Raw genomic sequence first — 20,719 nt, 5'->3', positions numbered from 1 at the left:
CAAATTTCGTGACAATCTAAATCACATAAGTAGCATTGATAAATAAAGTCATTCTTATGTCTTGAGCGTCAACAAAACAAATCGTGACAATTATCTAACTCTTGAGAATTTAAATTATTTTGGAAAAAAGATATTCAGAAGCATATAGCTGCATCACAAGAGAAATTGTTAAAAAAACAAATGAATTTAGACTACATCATGTTAACTTCATATATTGGAACATTACATACTACTGTAGATATTAAGCAAAAAAATAATTATTGTATCATCAAAAAATATTTTCCTCAAGTACTCAAGGTTATGGAATATATCCTCTTAGGATAGAACGATTTACTTCATCAGAATAGTGGTACCTCATATTCCGCTAAACTTCGAACATACTAAACGACAATAAATCACATGAAATTTTTTTAAATACAAGAAGAAGAAGAAGAAGAAGAGTAGAAGATTAAAAAAATTGTGGATTAAAAATGAGAGGATGCCCCCTTATTTATAGTCAACAAATGGTAGTATGAACAAGTGTTTTTTGTGTCTTATCTGAAAAGTCATGACCTGTCCGAGAAATCACAACCATTTGGAAAAGTTACAACTTATTGAAAAAGTCAAAACTCATCGAAAAATCACAACCCTTTGAAAAAAGTCACAACTTATCAAAAAAGCCACAACTCATCGAAAAAGTAACAACCTTTCATAAGAGAACATATGCTATTCATATAAATATAGATGGGTGTTTTAAATTAGGGATATTATAGTAATTTAACATTCAAGTTAGGAGTTCATGCTTTTTAAGGTAATATAGAATATAGATAGGTAGATTATTTTCTAATTATAATAATTGGAGCAATGAAATGTCTCATTTCAATATTATACATGCGGACCATAGACTATATACGTCCTATTCGATAAGTCACACGTACAACCTACAGCTACTGATGTTATTTATTTTAATCTTCAAATAATTAGTCTGGTCCCTCTTTTTCCCCTTCTGAGTTAATTAGAGTTTATAATCTGCTAGTGTAAAACATGTTTTTATATAATATGATATAACATGTTTTCTTACTAGATTTAACAATAATGAATGAAATTGTGTACATAGAGCGCGCTAGGCTCTCTATCATGTTTTCAACTTTTACTTGTGTATGTTGGCCTTTGAAAAATCTTTCTAATCAGAGAAGTACAAACAAATAAACAAAAAAAATGTCTAAACACTATGTAAATACCATCGAAAAGCAGTATTTTAAAAAAAAAGATCGTCTCATGACTCTACTCATATTGTGGCCCAAAGCTATGACAATACAATTCGATTGATCTACATATTTTACACTTATATTAAAAAAGATATATTCTTTGTAATATCTCTATCTATATATTGTGGTAGGAAGGCTAAAAGGGTCCACCCAAAGATGAATAATGTTGTAGTATAAAGACCTATATATATTAAGTAGAAATAAATATATGATGCAGCTCTCTCACCACTAGTTGGGAAAAACCTCAAAAAAGAAATTAAACTTTGGGGAAAAATTATATGGAGAAGATGGGAGCTACTTCTTAAAAGTATATATATATATATATATATATATATATATATATATATATATATATATATATATATATATTTCAAACAAGTTGGTGCAATTGTCTTATGATTGGTCCCTATCTAAAATAAACTTTTGACATTATTATTTATTATCAGAGATATAGACGTAAAAGCAAACAAACAAGTACCCATTATATTCGAACCTTGTGGAAAAAATTTGTTGGGAGCGTCACCCCCGAATAGGCCCTGCAGAGCGTGATTCGAATTTAGTCAGAGCTTCAACGTGGGCTTCGGACACCGGGTAGAAAATCAGAAAAAGTACTCATTATATTCGAGCCCTGAGTATGGAGAAAATCTTGTTGGGAGCGTCACCCCCGAATAGGCCTTGCAGAGCGTGATCCGAATTTAGTCAGAGCTCCAATGTGGGCTCCGGACACTGGGTGGAAAACCAAAAAAAGTACTCATTATATTCGAGCACTGGGTATGGAGAAAATCTTGTTGGGAGAGTCACCCCTGAATAGGCCCTGCAGAGCGTGATTCAAATTTAGTCAGAGCTCCAATGGCTCCGAACACCGGCTGGAAAACCAAAAAAAGTACCCATCATATTGTCCTATTTTACAAGTACTGCCTCAAATTTGCGAAATAATAATAATTTGTTAATTAATCAACTTATCTTCATTTTTACTGCAATAAAAATATTTTTTAGCGGTAATAAATATACACAGTATATAACAAAGAGTGTTAAAGTCTTTACCAACATTAGTTAATTGTCATTAGATTCAATGTCGCTATAGGCTTTTAAGACATTTACAAAGAGTACTAATTGCTACTAAAAAAATATATTTAATGACAATTAAACTACTGCCGCTAAAAATCATTTTTGATTAAATAGTTAAATTTACTTTAATCAAGATATTGAAACATCATTGATGGATTATCGAGAAAATATATTAGTGACGAACAAAGAACAATTTAATAATTAATTAACGATAAATTGATATTATAGTGATGATAAATCAAGATATCTAATTTGGAGTCTACACCGACTGAAGATATAAATTTTCCATCAATTTGGCTCCAATGACATTATTATATAAATATTTTGTATATTATCTACCTAATACTTCAACAAATTAAGCTTGTGAATATATGTCACACTCTAGTAAAGATGTTGGGTCCAGCCTTGCTAATTATACGTATACTAAAATATTAATTAAACAGCTAGCTATAGAAAAAACAAATGGAAATTAATTTAATTTAGACATATTAAATAAGCTATCGATAGAAAAAGTATTTAAATATCTTTATTTCAATCATGATTTTAAATATCTCATGTTTTCGTATCTTATCACGAAGCAAATAAAGATTCTCTTCGCTGTATAACCGCTTCTATATATGAAATATGTAGTATATGACTAAAATATATTGACCATGCATGACTTATTTGATCAAGAAATACAAATTTTAAAGTATGTACATAAATTATACGTATGAAGCAATTTCTCGAATTCCGTGCTTAACGATAACTGTAATGCATTGGATTTTTTTATAGTCCAAACGTGTCATTTCGTAGTATATCTTTGTTGGGTTTAAGCAAGGTTACAAGAGATAACAATTTGTGGATCGAAAAGGAATTAAAAAAAAAACTCTTTGCTTGAAAATTATTCACAGTATTTGTCAAAAACGTTCTTTTTCATTTTTAATATTATAGATTGGGAATTAAGTGGAACTTAATAAAGATATATAAACGTCGTAATTGACAGTTTTTAGAGTCATTAAAAAAAATCACGACTTAGTTGACACTAATAATCAATAATGTGACCCGACAGAAAACTTCCTAAGATCAATGTTGATTTATTTATCTTTAATCTTTTTATTGAATAAACTAAATACTTTCCATTTCTCCTTTTGTCTCATTTTACTTGGCTTTTACAATTTTTTTCATTACTTGTTCATCATAGCAAATTTAGAGAAATTTATTATTTACTTCTAATATTACCTTTATCATAACTAATTGTATAAATTATTAGTAGTCAAATTCAAATTTTTAAAGCATAATTGATGAGGTTAATTTTTGTGAAATAAATCCATAACAAATATTTTTTTAACAGGAATATCAAGTCTATAGAAGTTAAGTAAAATAAACTGGACGCAATAATTCTCATCTTTTAAAGCAAATATTTAATTGATTGTTTATTTTGTTTTTACTTTTATTCAATATATACGATGAAAAAATACTAATCAAAATCAAACATTAAATAAAAATACTTTGAAGTGATTATTTTTGTTACTCCCTACGTCCACTATGTTGCGCTTTTCGAAAGTTGATTAATTTTTAAAGTTGAATGAGATTGCATTAATTTGATATTTTAAACAAAAAAATTAGATATTCAATAACTATATGAAAAGTACTATAAATTGCAATTTTTTACATATCAATATGATAAAAAATACATCATAAAATATTAATTAATTTTTTTTATAATTTAACTCTAAAAAAGTGATTACGACAATTAAAAATGAATGGAGATAATAACATTCTATTAATAGGCATAATTTATTTATTTTTATGACAAGTAATTAAATAGACTTTAGAGAGTAATAATAAATGATGATGATGATGATATGATGTTTAATGTTTTCTTACAAACCCCCGACACGTTATTTTTCACGTGTGATGTAAGATGTTTCATGGACCCCAAAAAAAAGTTTAGAGCTACCACATCTTTTCAATAATAATACTAATATACTTGCTTTTTACTTCTCTTTTATCTCCATTTATTTAAAAATATAAATTTGATTGAAATGCCAAAGTAGTACTCCAAACTCCAAAGGAAATACTCTCTTAGTTTTCATTTGTTTAACCTATTTTTTTTTTAATTTAATTTTTTTAAAAAAGATCATTTTTCTTTAACAATTTTTTTATTTAACTTTCCACATAATATGTTTTAAGCTAGCATTTTCCCCTAAATTTTCAATTTTTTTTGGCAAATTATTTTTGGGTGAACTTTCACCACATGTTTGATCATAAATTTTGAGAAAAGTATTCGACTGTTGCAAAAAATATGATTTATACCAATAAGTTCTAAAAATTATTTAAAATACCTTTAAGTTTTTATTGTCATTTCATAATGAATATATTCCGTTATAAAATAACCTTATAACAGAATTGATAACAATCAACAAGAGCAATACATTAATCACATATTCAAATTTGTCACTGATTCAGAATGAATTATAACTCATTAAAAATAAATTGTTCTTTTTTGGCAATGTTTTGTATAGATAGCAAAGAGGAATAAGTATTAGTTATGAATGGAGTAATTTTATAGACAAATGTTAGTTGAAATTAATAAATGATGGATGTTTCTTATAAAATATAATAGTTTGGGGTAATTTTTTAAAATTTCTAAATATTAGAACTTGGCCTAAATACTAATAGTTTTTTTCTATTATCTAGAACTAGGGACATTTGGCAAATCAAATAATGGCAAAAATTGTATGACCAAACAATATTTCCCAATTTTTTTTTTAATTTTTTCTCAAATATAAAACGGATTCTTACCGGAAGATTATCGAAACGGAGAAAGTGGTAAATTTTCTATCACATCTAAAATTTGTAAAGTAAATTTTGATAGATTTAATGTTGCATTCTTGTTTTTTTGACGTCGTATTCTTGTTTTTGTTAGTGCTATACTTCTTTTATTTGCATAAGAGCTACAAGGGTCACGCATCAATGAGATAAAAGATATTTATATAATCAAATAATTTAAAAAATAGATATCGATAACTAAATCTATTTAAATAAGTTGAGAAACCAACGTAACAAGAAAGAAAATGTCAACCTCAAGACATCAAATTGCACCCTCAAAAACAGGTAGAATTTATAGAAACCCAATGTCAAGAAAATGACTTAGCAATACTTCCTATGTCCCTAATTACTTATTTAATTTTCATTTTTTACTTGTTCTTTTTTACTTATCCATTTTGACAAACGAAGAAAAAACAATTTTTTAATCTATTATACCCTCAATTAATTACTTTGAAAAATATAATTTTCTTGAAAATCTTAAAATTTTAATTTAACCACTTCATAATTAGTCACTAGTCAACCTAATTGATATACTTAAATCATGATGTAAACTCTATGCTAAGTCATTTTCTTGATATTAGCTCAACCTATTATAAGAAATTAGTGAAGCACTTGCAAAAACTCTTAGAAGAGACAGTAGTAAAATGTAAATAAATAAAAATTGAGGGGGTGAGTGTAATTTCGAAAGTAGAATTAATTAATGTGATCCTACATATAATTGTAGGGACACGTTAACGTCTATCAACGCACCAATCATTGAGTCTTCGTTTATCTGTCCAGCCTCCACTGTCCCGCCAGAGTCGAAGTCAAGATTAAGAATTTGACAATTCTAAATTTCGTTAATAACTGTTAGTAAATATTTTAGTACAAATGTAGAATCTACGAAAAAGCTATTGGGTTCGTCCGAACCCATAAACCCCCACGTAGCTCCGCCTCTATGTCCAGCCAATTTGTTACTCTTCCGTTCCGTCCTTTTTTACTTGTCAATTTTTTTAACTTAACTCATTTATTAAGAAAATGATGATTTATATTTTTTTTAATTTATAATTTTACTCCTATTAATTTATAGGATTTAAAACATATTCCTCACTATATTTTTTTTAAAGACATTAACTCAAGGTAATAAATTAAGGATATAATAAGAAAAATAAAATTGTCCTTTCTTCATTTGTCAAAAATGACAAATAAAAGGGGAAATCAAATTAGGAAGAATTCGACAAGTAAATAGGGACGAAGGCAGTATCTTTCGATATTCAAAATAATTAAATACTTCTTTTATGTGAATTTATTTGTCGATTTTATTTAACATGTAAGAAAGTACTTTTTTTTTTTTTTAATTTTGTGATTTTAAACTAAAAATATATAGAATATACCAAAATATTCTTAAATCGTGTGATTTTAAGCATAATATAGAAAAACTTAAAATTAAAGAATTATGAAAAAGTGATGTTTTTTTTTATAAAAAATGAATTAAATAATTAAGACAAATAAAAAACTGAAACAAAGGGTGTGTTTGGTATGAAGGAAAATGTTTTTCAATTTTCTCATGTTTGGTTGGGTAAAATGTTTTCCAAATCAACTCATTTTCTTCAAATTCAAGAAAAATGACTTCCCTACAAAACTTAAAGAAAACATTTTCCAAAACTTTCCTCCAACATCAAATTAAAAAAATATTGTTGAAAAAATCAATTTTTTTTGTTGAAAAAAATAAATTTAAAGCTTATTTTTAAAAAATATTTTTCAACTTCAATTTATTTTATTTTTTTACCAACCCTCACCCCGACCCCCCTCCTGCCAGCCCCTAACCCCCCCACGAGCCTCTTATCCATTCTCATTGAACGATGGCGGGGGAGCAAATCCAACTAGAAAAACTCACATTGGGCTTAGGGATAATCAGGCTCGAACTGATGACTTCCACCACGTCAAGGTGACACTCTACCGCTGAGTTATATCCCTTCCCCGCCTCACCCAAAAAAATAAATAAATTAATGTTTGTTTTTAAAATATATTTTCAATTTCAAAATTTTATTTTCATCCCACCCCCACCCCCCAAATAATAATAAATTTAAAGTTTGTTTTATAAAAAATACTTTCAATTTCTAATTTTTGTTTTTCACCCTCACCCCACCCCTACCCTGACCCCTCCCCCCAAAAAAAAAGTAATTTATTTTTAAAAAAATATTTCCAATTTCAAATTTTTATTTTTTCACCCCAACCCTACCCCCAGCCAGCCCCGCTACCAACCCCCCCCTCCCCCCAAAAAAAAAATTAAAAAATTAAAGTTTGTTTTAAAAAATATTTCCTATTCCAATTTCAAATTTTTATTTCTTCACCTCCACCTCACCCTTACCCGCGACACCCCCATCAGCCCCCCACCCCACCCCCAAAAAAAATTAAGTTTGTTTTTAAAAAATATTTTTGATTTCAAATATTTATTTTTTTACCCCATCGCACCCCTATCCCCCCCACCCACCCACAAAAAAAAATTAAGTTTATTTTTTAAAAATATTTTCTACTCTCTAGTAAAAAAAAAAAGAGATATTTTCTCAAAAATAATTTTCATTCATAAATCAAACACTAAAAAAAAATTTCTACTCACGAACCAAACATGAGAAAATAAGTCAAAAATCTACTTATTTTCCAGGAAAACATTTTCTAAAAAAACATTTTTCATGAAAAGAATTTTCCTTCATACCAAACACATCCAAAAAGAGTAATATGTCAATTAAATAAAACTTAATTAAATTTGTGAATGATAAAACTTTCGTGAAATACAAATCAAATTTGACACTTACTTTATTCGAAAACAATTTAGAAGAAGAGGGGATTTCGTTTGCAGTGTATATAGCCAAAATTGTGTGAAAAGAAAAAAGTTCCTTTTAAAAAAAAAGATCGAAATCTATTTTCATTTTCAATAAAACAGAAAGGTGCTTGTTTGTTGAAAGTCAAAGTCGAGCTAGCAATGACAACGCAGAGTTTATGATTTTTTCGGATCCGACTCCTCTCCATTTCTTTCCTTTCCATTTTTCTCAAGTTCATGTTTGGATGTGAGACACATGGCATAAGTAAGAATTAATGGCTAAGATTTAATTGATTAAAATAAGATTCTAATTATAATTTAGATAATTAATATTTCACAAAAATAGTAATGTCACAATCATACAAATATATTATCTTGTCCATAAATATATTATAATCTTTTTTCTCTTTTTTTCTATTTTTTTTTTTTCTACGAGTATTTACGTTCTGTTTTTAAAAAAAATTGAGTTAGTGTTAGATTGCAATTTTGATCTTTCTCTTTAAAATTGGTTATCACATATAATTAATAGCAAAAATACTCACAGGAAAAAAATAATATAAAAATAGAAAATATTTAACATATTTAGGACAAAAACAAATGATAATACTAGCAGGAAAGAAATTAGAAAAACGAGAATTTTTTTTATAATATATTTATAGAAAAGATAGTATACATGTATGATTGTGGCATTACTATTTTTATGAAATATTAATTACCTAAATTATAATTAAAATTTTGTTATAATCAATCAAATCCTAGCCATTAATTTTTATCTATGTCATGTGTCTCACATCCAAGCAAGAACTTGAGGAAAATGGAGAGAAGAGAAATGAAGAGGAACCGGATCCGATCTTTTCAATCTTTTACGGTAAGGTAAAAATGTTTTTTGTTTTCTATAAATATCTAATAAAAATATTTATTTTCGTTAATGTAAAAAAAAAAATCATTTCTTATTTGTTAGATAACTCAAAAGTCACGAATATTTGTTAGATAACTCAAAAGGCACCAGAGAAACCACATAGTGCACCAAATCAAACAAATTTGGCGACATAATATTTTATTTGTCGACAATGATTTTTTCAATTATAATTTCATATTTACACGTCTATATAATAATTAATACATTTCAATTAATTATAATAAAATATATGCAAGGTCTGAAATAAATAATACAAGGACTAAACAATAATACAAATTTCATGAAATTGAATATACGCATTGCAATTAATATGGATTACAAAATGACTATTACTGCAGGTGGATGTATTCTAGAAGCACAAATATTTCGCTAAGATAATATAAAAAAACTTACTATTTATTTGTAATTTCGTACAATTACACTCTCATCGTCTTAAAATATTTATAGTTCTTATTAAAATATTTGTTATAAATATTAATCATTTTTAAAGATCAAATTGTAACTTTAATTTGTTCCAGTTACCCTTTATGTCAATTACAACATTTTAGAGGAAGTACATCATTGATGGAGCTCACATAGATATTCTTTTTTGGTTTCCATCCTGTGTCCGGAGTCCATATTAGAGCTCCGACTAAATTTGGATCGCGCTCTGCAGAGCCATTCGGGGGTGGCACTCCCAACAAAAATTTCTCCATACCCAAGGCTCGAACCTGAGATCTCTGGTTAAGGGTGAAACACTACAACCAGTGCACCACAACCCATGTTGGTGCTCACATTGATATTCAATAGTAAATAAATACTAGTGAGGAGAGATAACATGGTGAAATATTTTAAAGGGCTAAAATAGGTAAAATATTAAGTTTATTAATACTTTCTTAAGAAGTGTACATAAAAAATATACTCCTCTGTCCAATAATAGTTGTCCATTATTAATTGTGCACACTTCTTAAGAAATTATAAATAGAAGAGTAATTTTATTATATCACCCTATTGAATATAATAAATACAATATCTTGAAAAATGCAATAGAAAAATAATTATAATTAATGATAAGGGTAAATTATGAACTAAGTATAAAATTATTCATTGATTTCATAAATTATGGACAAGTATTATTGGACATCCCAAAATAGTATAATAGACAACTATTATTAGACTGAGGGAGTATATAATAACTATTTTCAGATGAAAGAAGTAATATTTTTTTTATTTCTCGTCCGGTGTTCAGAGTCCGCATTGAGCTTCGAAGTTCGAAGCAAAATCTTCTTCGTACCAAAGTTCAAACCCGAGACCTAAGCTCAAATCCGAGACCTATAATTAAGAATGAAGCAGTTCTGCACCACAATTAATATTGGGATAAAGAGTCGTATTTAGTTTCAAAGGCAGGGCCACAATAATAATGTTAGAAACTATTTTGACGTATGATTTTAGTGAAGTTGTTCCATAAAATGTACACAGTTGACAGTTGGACGTGAAAGCAATTTATGTTTCAATGTTTCGAAAAATAAGTAATTGACAATTTTGGACATACAAATAAATTATGTATACTACCACTTGTGTATTAATGTCTCATTAAAATATAGAAAAATCTTTCGAAAATGACACAATTTAATTTCCTGAGCTATACGTATATATTATGCTGCGTATTTCAAAGTTTTCTCTTTTGATTTCTTAGTTAATGTTTAATATCCATTTTGAAGTCTGATTAATCTGAATTTATGTCAGAAAATTTCATATTAAAAATAAAACATTCTTTATCAAAGACGACATCATACTTAGAACTCAAACTAAATTTTTTAATTAAAAATAAAAAGATACTTATAACTCAATCATAACATTCGGCAATACTACGTATGTTGAAAATAATAGGGTGGAGAATGACATAGCATGCAAAAGCAACACGATTGGAACATTTCCAAATAAATTGATGGTACGTAATTTTCACAGCCTTTTTTATACACCAAGAAAATGTGACATTTATAAGTGTTTTCTTAAAAGTCAAATTTTATATTGGACCCCATACTTTCCTCAAATCTTTGTGTCGGTTGAACTTTTAAAATATTTCTTTTACAATTTCACCCAAAAATTTTATAAAAAAATGCCAAAGGAAACTTCTCACAAGTTCTTTTGCCTTTTCTAATATCTTGCTTTTTTTTCTTTTTTCAAAGTACTACGTATCTTTTATGGATATCTAAAAAATGGTCCTAAATATTATGTATAATTTACAGTTATCAATCGTACAACTATAGTTTTAGTTTGTTCGGTTCGGTTCCGAAGCGACCGAAAAAATCAAAATCGAACGATTGAATTAATTTGGTAGTTATGATTTTTCGATTTTTATTGGACAAACTAAACAAAAATATACAGTTCGAAATGTTTAAATTTGTTTAGTTGTTTTGACATAACGGTAACTATAAAGTATAAACTATTCAGTTGTTTTAAAGACAATGACGAGTAACAAACAAAACCAGAAAAAAATTAGTTCAATTAATTTCTGATGACGATGGTGCTAAATTTGAGGTAACAAGATTAGATATAGTCTTATAGCTAATTACAAAATTAAACTCATGATTATTAGTAAAACAAAAAAAAAAATGAAATGAAAGGGTCCCATTAGCCACCTATTAATTTTCAACATCTGTCTGTACGATTGTCGGTTAAGGAAAATGATTAGTATTATGCAAATGAGTAACACTCCATAAACTCAATCATACTGTATAATTGCGATTATTAAACTACACATAATTGCCTTCTTACTATTAACAACCACGAAATATGTATAAATAATTTATCTAAGAATTCATTGAGCTGCATTTTTTTTTAGAATACAGAAGCTTTTTATCTTAATCTAGAGATAACTTAACATTCAATCAAGTCTGATTCGAAAGCAGCACCAAATTTGCTTAAAACCCACTTGATTTGCCTCACCTATCTTCTTATTCTTTCTTTGTCTCTCTCTCCTCTCTCTTAGCTAGAGGTCTAAGTATGATTTTTCTCTAGACTTCTTGAAATTATTGATTATTATCTTACATATTTTTCATTCATCTCTAGAATTCATATTGATGACTTTATAATATCCCAATTTTATAAGTAAATTATATCATCTAAGCTATAAGACACACACAGAGTCCCTGTTGAAAGCTTTGGGAGCAGAAATTAATGGGGCGCCATTCTTGTAGTGTGAAGCAGAAGCTAAGGAAAGGATTGTGGTCACCTGAAGAAGATGAAAAATTATGCAATTATATCACCAATTTTGGTATTGGCTCATGGAGTTCAGTCCCTAAATTAGCAGGTAATTATATAATGTTTTTACTGTTGGTCGAACCCAGTAGCTTTTGCTCAAACAGTGTATTTGTGTTAAGAAGCTCATTAAATATGTATAAATATCAAATTTAGAATCCAGTTATTATAACTTCCTGAAGTCGTTCTTTAAAATCCAGAACTCATAAAGTTAAAATTTTGGCTCTGCCCCGGCCCCGGGCGGCCGGTAGGGGCTATTGCCTATTAGTACAATTTTTTACTAATGGTGTGAAATGTTGCAGAGTTGCAAAGATGTGGGAAAAGTTGCAGATTGAGATGGATAAATTACTTAAGGCCTGATCTTAAAAGAGGAATGTTCTCACAAGATGAAGAAGAAAAGATAATTAGTCTCCATCAAGTTCTTGGAAACAGGTACTTTATACAAAACAGAGTTTCATTAGTAATCCTGTTTAGGTTGTTTAAGTAGTTAACTAATAATTTTATTTATATGACAGATGGGCACAAATTGCTGCGCAATTACCTGGGAGAACGGATAACGAGATAAAGAATTTCTGGAATTCGAGTTTGAAGAAGAAGTTAATGAAGCAGGGGATTGATCCAAATACCCACAAGCCACTAAAGGAGAATCAAGTAATCAAAAATGAAGAGAATTGTACAAATAAAACCTCAATGTTGCAGATACCACCACATCTTAATGAAATGGCCAATGGACAATTTACAGAAAGTAAACAAGTCTTTGATCTTCTGTTTATTCCTGATTTCCAATCCAATTCGAATCCGAGTGAGTATAATTCAGAAGTGTTAGCTCAATACCATGATCATCAGAGCAAATTCGAGAACAATCCAAATTATGTGTTTTGCTCAGCATCAAGTGTAACAAAATTAGAACATGGACAGATGACAGAAACTGATTTTGGTAGCAGCTCAACTTCAAGAATGAGTTCAAGCAACAGTTCAAATATGTGTAGCAATCAAAACACTGCTGGAATTCAGATAAACGGAATGTCGGAAAACAGTGAAGCCTTGTCATGGGATATTGAGAACAAAATGGAATCTCTGTTTCAGTATCCTTACATTGGAATCAAGAATGAAGAATTAAAGTCAAGTCCAAGTCAAGAAAGAGATCAGCTATATGGTAACAGTACTTCTGGAGATTTTATGAGTAATTATCCATTGAGTTCCTTAACAGAAGAATTTAAGTGGGGCTAAACTACATGTTTTCCAGCAAATTTAAACTGTAAATTCGATTTGTTTATTGTGTTCTTCCTCTTTTTTTTTCTTTTTTTTTTTTTTCAATTCTTGGTTTCCTGTTTTCTTCTTTTCTATGTACATAATAAATATACAAAGGTGCTATAAACATAGGCTGGGCTTTTTTTTATGAATTAGGTTGTAGTTTTGTGTGGACATTATTGCTTCAATCCTTGTTTCTTAAACAAACTTTCAGGTTCAGAGTCCATTCTTTAAGACATGTGGGACTGTAGTTGAAAAATATGTGTTTGAAGATAATTTTTACTTCGGCTTAAAAGATTGAGAAGAGAGAGGGGGCTAGTCTCGTCCTCTCCGCTTCTCATTATTGGTATTTAGTAGCCTCGTAGTCTTTTATTCTTCAATGTATATTACTATTTGTTAGTTCCTTGCTTCATCTCTCACTCTGTAGCTGCCATATTATTATTTTTTGTAAACCTGCTTCGAAAACCTTACTCTTGAGCCAAAGGTCTATCAGCAACAACCTCTACCCCACAAAGGTAAGATAAAGCCTGTGTACACCCTACCTTCCTCATACCCCAATTGTGGGATTACCATATGTTGCTGCTGTTGTATGATATAAAACAAGAAACAAAAAAAAGACGGGTTTACAAACCTTCGTCACTGTTACATTGCGGTTGTGGCAACATGGAGGAGGAGAAGGAAGAGAAGAAGCTGAGAAAGAGCATGTAGCTACCTACTAATTAAATATAGTTTAAATAGCAGGACGGAAACACTGGCACTCCCAGGAATATTTTAATATGAGAACATCTTAGTTTAAGGTAATAGCAACACCACACAGTTAATCAAGTATTATTAGACACAATTTGACACGAGCAAAACGATTTTCAATTAAGGTTATTGTATAGAGTTTACCATAAAAGTGTTCAAAACAGACAGTTTAAAAGGTTAAGGTGAATAAAAAAATCGGGTCACCTTACAAATAGCCTGCCAATAAAAGAACAACAGCTGAACCTGAAATGTAATTGTGAAGTACACAAATTATACATTGATCAATTTCAAAGTAATATACACCGTCAGGGTAAACAATTTCTATACCATCAGATCATCTTTACTTCTTGTAACAGGTAACATATGCTATTTTCAAGATTTCAACTTAGACATTTAAAGGAGGCATACACATAGGATATCATTTGGATGACCTGTTAGTATAAAAATTATTTACACGGACTGTGTGTAACTTAAAACTATTTCGGGCTTCCAATAGTATTTGACCAAAGTTGATAGTGATAGGGTTTATTACATATGCAATCTTCTCTTAGAGAACATAAAACATATGAAAAATATTACTATAGCATAAATAGCTAGTTTCTGCATGCTATTTAGACATCATTATTCTGCATTTTACTTCTTCCACAAATATGCCAATTAGCACATAGAATTGAAGGAATGTTCTCTCTGCAGCCATGCAACTAAAGGAGAAGATCTATGAAGCAGCCTATCTTTACACCATTTGTTTTCCGAAGAATGATTCACAACAAGCTAGACATATGAAGTTTAAATTATACAAATACGATATTAATTGTCAACCATTTTCTTTCATTTAAGCTACAACTCTTATCATGTTATTACGTTTTCAGCAGGAGTTTGTCATTTCCCCACTGAATGTAAACTGGAGAACTGCAATACCCCCAACCCAACCAATAAAAGCACTATGCATCATAGTCCAAGGATATGCAAAAGGTCAAGCAGAAGAGTAGCAAGAAAAAATAACTTTCAGAGAAACAATGTTGACTTATACATATACTAAATCAAGCAGCTGAATGTTTATGACCCTTACAATGGCATTGTCCTTTGTTACATCATCTTAAACTTGCTTCCCAAACACTAATAAGACAAGTGAGAAGAACGCTTATGGCCAACGACCAATTAACATCATTTTATGATATATTTGGCCTGGAAATAATGAGAGCACCACAATGATGATATTGAACCTCCATCAGCGGCCAAAATTTACTCAAGAACTGCTTCATTGGAGGGAACTCCGTTAGATGCTTTAGAGGAGACTTGCTCTGTTTTTTAAATCAGTTTGCATCCCCTGGATGCTACTTTTAATGGAATACATAAAATAGTTGGCATAATGCATCTCCATCACATAGGTGTGGGAGAGTGACAAACATTGTTTTGGGAGCAACACGAACCAAGATTTTGGCTAATAGCATAACTTGCCAGTTAACCTAGGTGACCTACAAGACTATATACCTTTAGACAAAAATGTAACATTTTATTAGGTTACAATGCACACAAAGACGAGCCAACATTTGAAGTTTATGGGTTTTGAACCTGCCACCGAGCCCATAACTTATTTTGGTTACTGGATTCCCAACTAAATATTTATACATATTTTATCGATTTCCTAATACAAATACAGTCTAAGCAAAAGCTACCGGATTCGTCTGAACACGTACCTAAAATGTAGCTTCGACAACAGTTTCAGAGAACAAGGTTTGAAGCTGACAATTCTGCAGGAATACAATAAAAGACTTCGTCAGGACAGTGCTTCAAACCTGATTATTTGAGAAGCATGGAGTGCTAAGGACATTCTGCTTGGATAGGAAACCGAACAATGAAGCATTAAGCCTGTCTATGCATATGACCACCAATTTGATAAAGAGTAAGATGGTGGATCGCCTTGGCAAACAACTCCCTTAAATCAGGACGCTGAGCAACTACATGACGAGCAGCACCCTCAAGGATGCTCAGGGCTTTTGCTTGCTCAAGGGCCTTACTATTACCTACGTGCAAAGCAAGGTAGCAGAGCAGTTGGAGCTCGGGTACCTGCCCTCGGTCATACCTCAGCAAATTCATCAGCTTTGGAACTCCATCATATTCAACAATTGCCTTCGAGTGCTCCACACAATTAAAATTGTCCGGACATGCAAATTTCCCCAAAGCAATACATGCTTCCACAGCAACATCAGTATTTCTATGGCCAAGTTTACCAACTATATGTTCCACGATTCTCGTGTCCTTTGCAGGAAATGTCCTAGCCAACGACCCAATCGCCTTAATAGCCGGAATCACTAATGGAGCATCAGTTTCCTCATTTATCACCCTCAATAGCTGATCAATAACCGCTTTTCCAGCAGGTGAAGTAGGCTTGAACGCCACTCGTCTAAGTTCAGCATTAGACTCTGCAACTGCAGCCAATTCCATCACTGTCATCAGACAATTAATCTGCAATTCCCCCTTCTCCTTCTCAATAATCTTTGCCAAACAAAGCAAAGCTTTAGTCTCAGTGATCTTCCTGCTATTCAACAAACTACCTTTAGCCAATTTCCACAGCGCCATCGCGCAACTTACCTTAAGCTTAGCTTTCACCTCAGGAGGCTCCAATTCCCTATCTTTCTCCTTCTTATTACTGTAATGCCCGCCCCTACTGCTCCCATCCATAGAATTAGAATGTACACTATAATTATTCCTGGCCATCTCCTTATTTATTTGAACTAAAGAATGCAAACTAGGAGTCTTACGGGGCGGTGCGTCTTTGGGTTCATCCAGAACTACATCCATTCCTAGATGAATCACCAATGGCCTCGTTATATTCTCCCTCCCAAATTCTTCCTGGGCATAAAAGTCCAAATCAGCCATCCTCGAGACCAAATTAGCCACATGAATTTGAACTCTCATGGGCGATTCCGCAAGCACCTTGACAATAATTTGAACACCAAGATCATTTGCTATTGCCCTCACTCTTTCCTCATCATCAGCCAAGTTGTACAAAGTAGTAGCCGCAGCAATTTGTGCTTCTGCTGAACTGCTCTCCTTCAGTAACTTCAATAAAGGCGGAATTCCGTTCTCTTCCACAATCATTTTCTTGTTCCGGTCATTATCGAGAGCTAAGGTAGCTAATGCCTGAGCAGCATCAATTCGGTGCTGAAGATTACCCATTTGAATAGTAGCAATATAAGACCAAACCCAAGCCAAAATCGGGTCGTTACTAGCAATAGGAGGAAGGGAAAGTGTCGGGCCAGCTTCCGGGTCGAAGATGGATAACAGCCACTTCACATCGGCGATGGAATTTTCTAGAAGAATAGAAACTTTCCGGAAATCAGTGGTGGAAGTGATGGCAAGAACATGACGGAGTAGATTAGGCTTGTGACGGCACTTGCGTACAAGAGTAAGTGCTCGTTCAAGAGTTTTGGTGACTTCAGAAGTTATCCGGCGGATGGGCCGGTCGTAAAGAGACAGGGATTGTGAAGAACTGGTGAGCCGAACAGTTGATCGGAGAAACTGGTTCAGCTGAGTAGCGTGGCGTGCGAGATCGGCGCATTCTACTTTTGAGGATTCGGCTTCTTGAGCAGATTTGATTACTCTGTCAGCTAGTAAAATCGGAAGTGAAAGCTCTTCTTGCACTGATTTCTCTTCTTCCGCCATTAATTTGGTAAAGGTGTTCAACTGTTCAAAAATTGGGGAAGAGAATGTAATAGAAATCTAGCAGCAATTTTTTAATACAGTGCTTAAGACATGCTGACATAACTTCCTTTTACTTAAAGAAAAATAATGCTACTTGGTGTTCTTTAAAAACACTTAATTACTACATTTGTTTAATTGATTTCGTAGTACTTTCATAAAAGTAATTTGTATTAAACAGTTGGATGAATCATAATTCCACATGAGTCAATGGGTATTATCATATATGATTTTAGAGGAAATTCGTGTGGTAATGAAGTGATGACCAAATTGTGATAGAGCGAAGAATGAGTCAAAGAGCATTGTCGAATATTAAGTGAGACTTGTTCAAGTGGTTAAGCGGGTAGAATATTAAAAAGTGTGACTAGTTCGAATGATTGGTTGATCATTTGAACAGTTTTGCATATTTTTTTATATTATGAATATTCTAGGCTTACTTTTTTGATAAGATATAATTTTCAATGTTGAAATAAATTAGAATTATTATTATATATTATAAATAAAAACGTCCTATTATGTATTGATAAACGTTACGTTTTCTAGCACTTTGTCTGTAATTAGAGGAGTCGTGGCAAATTGGGAATTGATAACTGAACCCGTGATGCCACTTGTGTAGTCGTATTCACATCACCAAACATTGAGCTTGAACGTTTTCCTCTCTAATCCAAAATGGAAAAAAAAAAGTACAAATGATAAGAATTTTAATAAGTTCCGTCTAGTTTACTTCAGGAAAAAAAAAACAAGGACAAAACGCGTAAAAAAAAAGGACTGTTCCCCTAACTATTCATGAACGTGTACTTTACTATGATTTTTAAAAATAAAATAAAATAGAGATTTGATTCTGTAGTTCTTTATAAATTTGTTTGCCTTTTTTGTTTCTAGAAATTCAAAAAGGATATATGTTTTTTAATTCAATTTTTAAGTGGTTACTCCAATTCTATAACATAATAATACTAGAGCTCAAGTGTTCAAACTTCTAATTTTAATTTTTAAGGGTCATAAGGTAACTTTCCTGGCAAAATTCCATAAGAAAGGTACAAAATGTTTCTGAAATTGTGCACATTTTGTCAAATGCCCAGACCTGCAGCTTCTGACTGCTGGGGAACCTTTTCATTATATGAACCTACATTGAAATGATGGAGTAATATCATGGAACTTTTGTAAGTATTACGTACCCACTTGATTTATTCTTTCAATTAAAACATCACATTCACTACGTTAATGAAAAGTCAAAAACCATAGAGTCTTCGTCAATTCCATAACGAAGAAATTGGGTTTGACCATAAACGAATTAGTTAAATTGTCAATATTACTAGTAGAGAGGACTTGACCTGTAAAAATGTTCACAGCATATCACAAATGCAGATATATGAATCTTTCACAGAGATGCATCGAAAAAGTTGCTGCTAAATTTACTTTTTTGGTATTTATTAAAGTTGGATAAGGTGTATTTAAACAGAGAATTCCCTAACACTGTATCCAGCGTTGTTTCGAAAAGAACCATTTGTTGTTCAGATTTGTAGGATTTGGTATGTTGGCCAACATATATGAAATGTGGTATAAAAGGAGAATGTTTACGTATTTATGTCATAATTCATTTGGAATTCCTCCTTGTAGCACTAATAACAGTTGTGAACAGAACTCAGAATAATGTCACTTTTTCCTATACATGGGGTCTTGTTATTCTTTCACCAATAATCAGATTTTAATTAGGTAACCCACTGGGCCTCAGCTCCACGGACTGGCCCAATTTGAGGAGCTAATGGTCCTTGTTACTCAATGCAAGATTTAACCAGTCCTGGGTTCATAGATACTAAGGAAAATTAGCAAACTAGTCACCATCGCTAACATAATTCAATAGTTACCTCAGTTTCCGAATCACCATTGCTAGACTCCAGCAAACTATCTAATCCACTCAAAGCAGACACTAACTAGCGGTGTTTTAAAAGACTTTGTTTGGACTCGCCTCAAGCGGGGGCTTTAGCAAAAACATCCCGAGACTCAAGTGTTGGGCTTAGTTTTTTAAGACTTACGCCCTAAGCACCCGATTGTATGCCCTAAGCATACCCAACGCCTAATGTTTGGGGCTCGCCTAACAGATCTTAAACAAATTATGTGTTAAATTCTTTAGTTAATATTGTTGACCCTCGTGATTCTTGAATAAATGAATGATACTTTATAGTTTTTTAATCTATAGAAATAAAAAGATTGAGAGTAACTCAAATAACAAGTTGTAGTATCGCATATTTACTATTTGGTAACACTGTGAGAGTGATTATATATTGTATAACATTTCTATCAAAAATATATGACGAAATTTTACTTTTTCACTTATCATTGGACTTCATGTTTTTGTTATATGCCTCAAAAACATGATGGAGTGATGTTTTTATTATAATCCTAATAAGTTTTATTGATTATTTTCTTTTAGGGGGATAAATTGTCATGGAAGAAACTCTTCCTTTTACAAGGTCTACTTCACATTGTAGAAACTCTTCCTTTTACAAGGTCTACTTCAAATTGTTTCTATTGAACTTATAACCCGTATTTCCTATAGTCCTGATAGTTGAATGATATCCCTAATGTGCATTAAAATAGCGAATGCGTGATATTCTAAGAACCTAGAAGTCAATCGGCCAACAGATTTCAATATCTTACATGACGCATCTCTTTGTGCAATTTATACAAACAGAAACTTTTAAACAAGTGCAGGTATGACTCCAGAACGAGAGGCACGAAACAAAAAGATAGATTGCATGGCCATAGAAGAACACAAAAAAGGTAAGCACCTCAAAAGATGTATGCTCCAACACACCATAAAATAAAAACTGTACGGTTTCAAAGAACAGAACACAGACACTGGGATCTGGAGTAAGTGCACAATTTTAAATCCCAAGGTCATTACTCATTTTCAAGCCCTATCATTCCCAT

At 31.4% G+C, this 20,719-nt stretch overlaps 3 protein-coding genes across 3 annotated transcripts in view; 2 read left to right on the top strand and 1 right to left on the bottom strand.

Moving 5' to 3' along the window:
- The window catches only part of LOC125831393 (FKBP12-interacting protein of 37 kDa), a 231,172-nt gene that overhangs the window by 159,152 nt on the left and 51,301 nt on the right, over positions 1-20,719 (top strand). The window lies entirely within an intron of this gene.
- Positions 11,661-13,397, top strand: LOC125831394 (myb-related protein 315-like). Its single transcript, XM_049510596.1, has 3 exons — positions 11,661-12,140; positions 12,391-12,520; positions 12,604-13,397. The coding sequence occupies exons 1-3, from the start codon at positions 12,008-12,010 to the stop codon at positions 13,316-13,318; spliced, it is 978 nt and encodes a 325-aa protein (XP_049366553.1). The 5' UTR covers positions 11,661-12,007; the 3' UTR covers positions 13,319-13,397.
- Positions 15,073-17,857, bottom strand: LOC125831388 (uncharacterized). Its single transcript, XM_049510588.1, has one exon. The coding sequence runs from the start codon at positions 17,750-17,752 to the stop codon at positions 15,950-15,952; it is 1,803 nt and encodes a 600-aa protein (XP_049366545.1). The 5' UTR covers positions 17,753-17,857; the 3' UTR covers positions 15,073-15,949.

Source organism: Solanum verrucosum, unplaced genomic scaffold (genome assembly GCF_900185275.1).
Source record: "Solanum verrucosum unplaced genomic scaffold, falcon-dt-bn FXZP01000049.1, whole genome shotgun sequence".
NCBI lineage: Eukaryota > Viridiplantae > Streptophyta > Magnoliopsida > Solanales > Solanaceae > Solanum > Solanum verrucosum.
The sequence above is the reverse complement of the archived record's forward strand: the minus strand, read 5'-3'. Positions and strand labels throughout refer to the sequence as shown.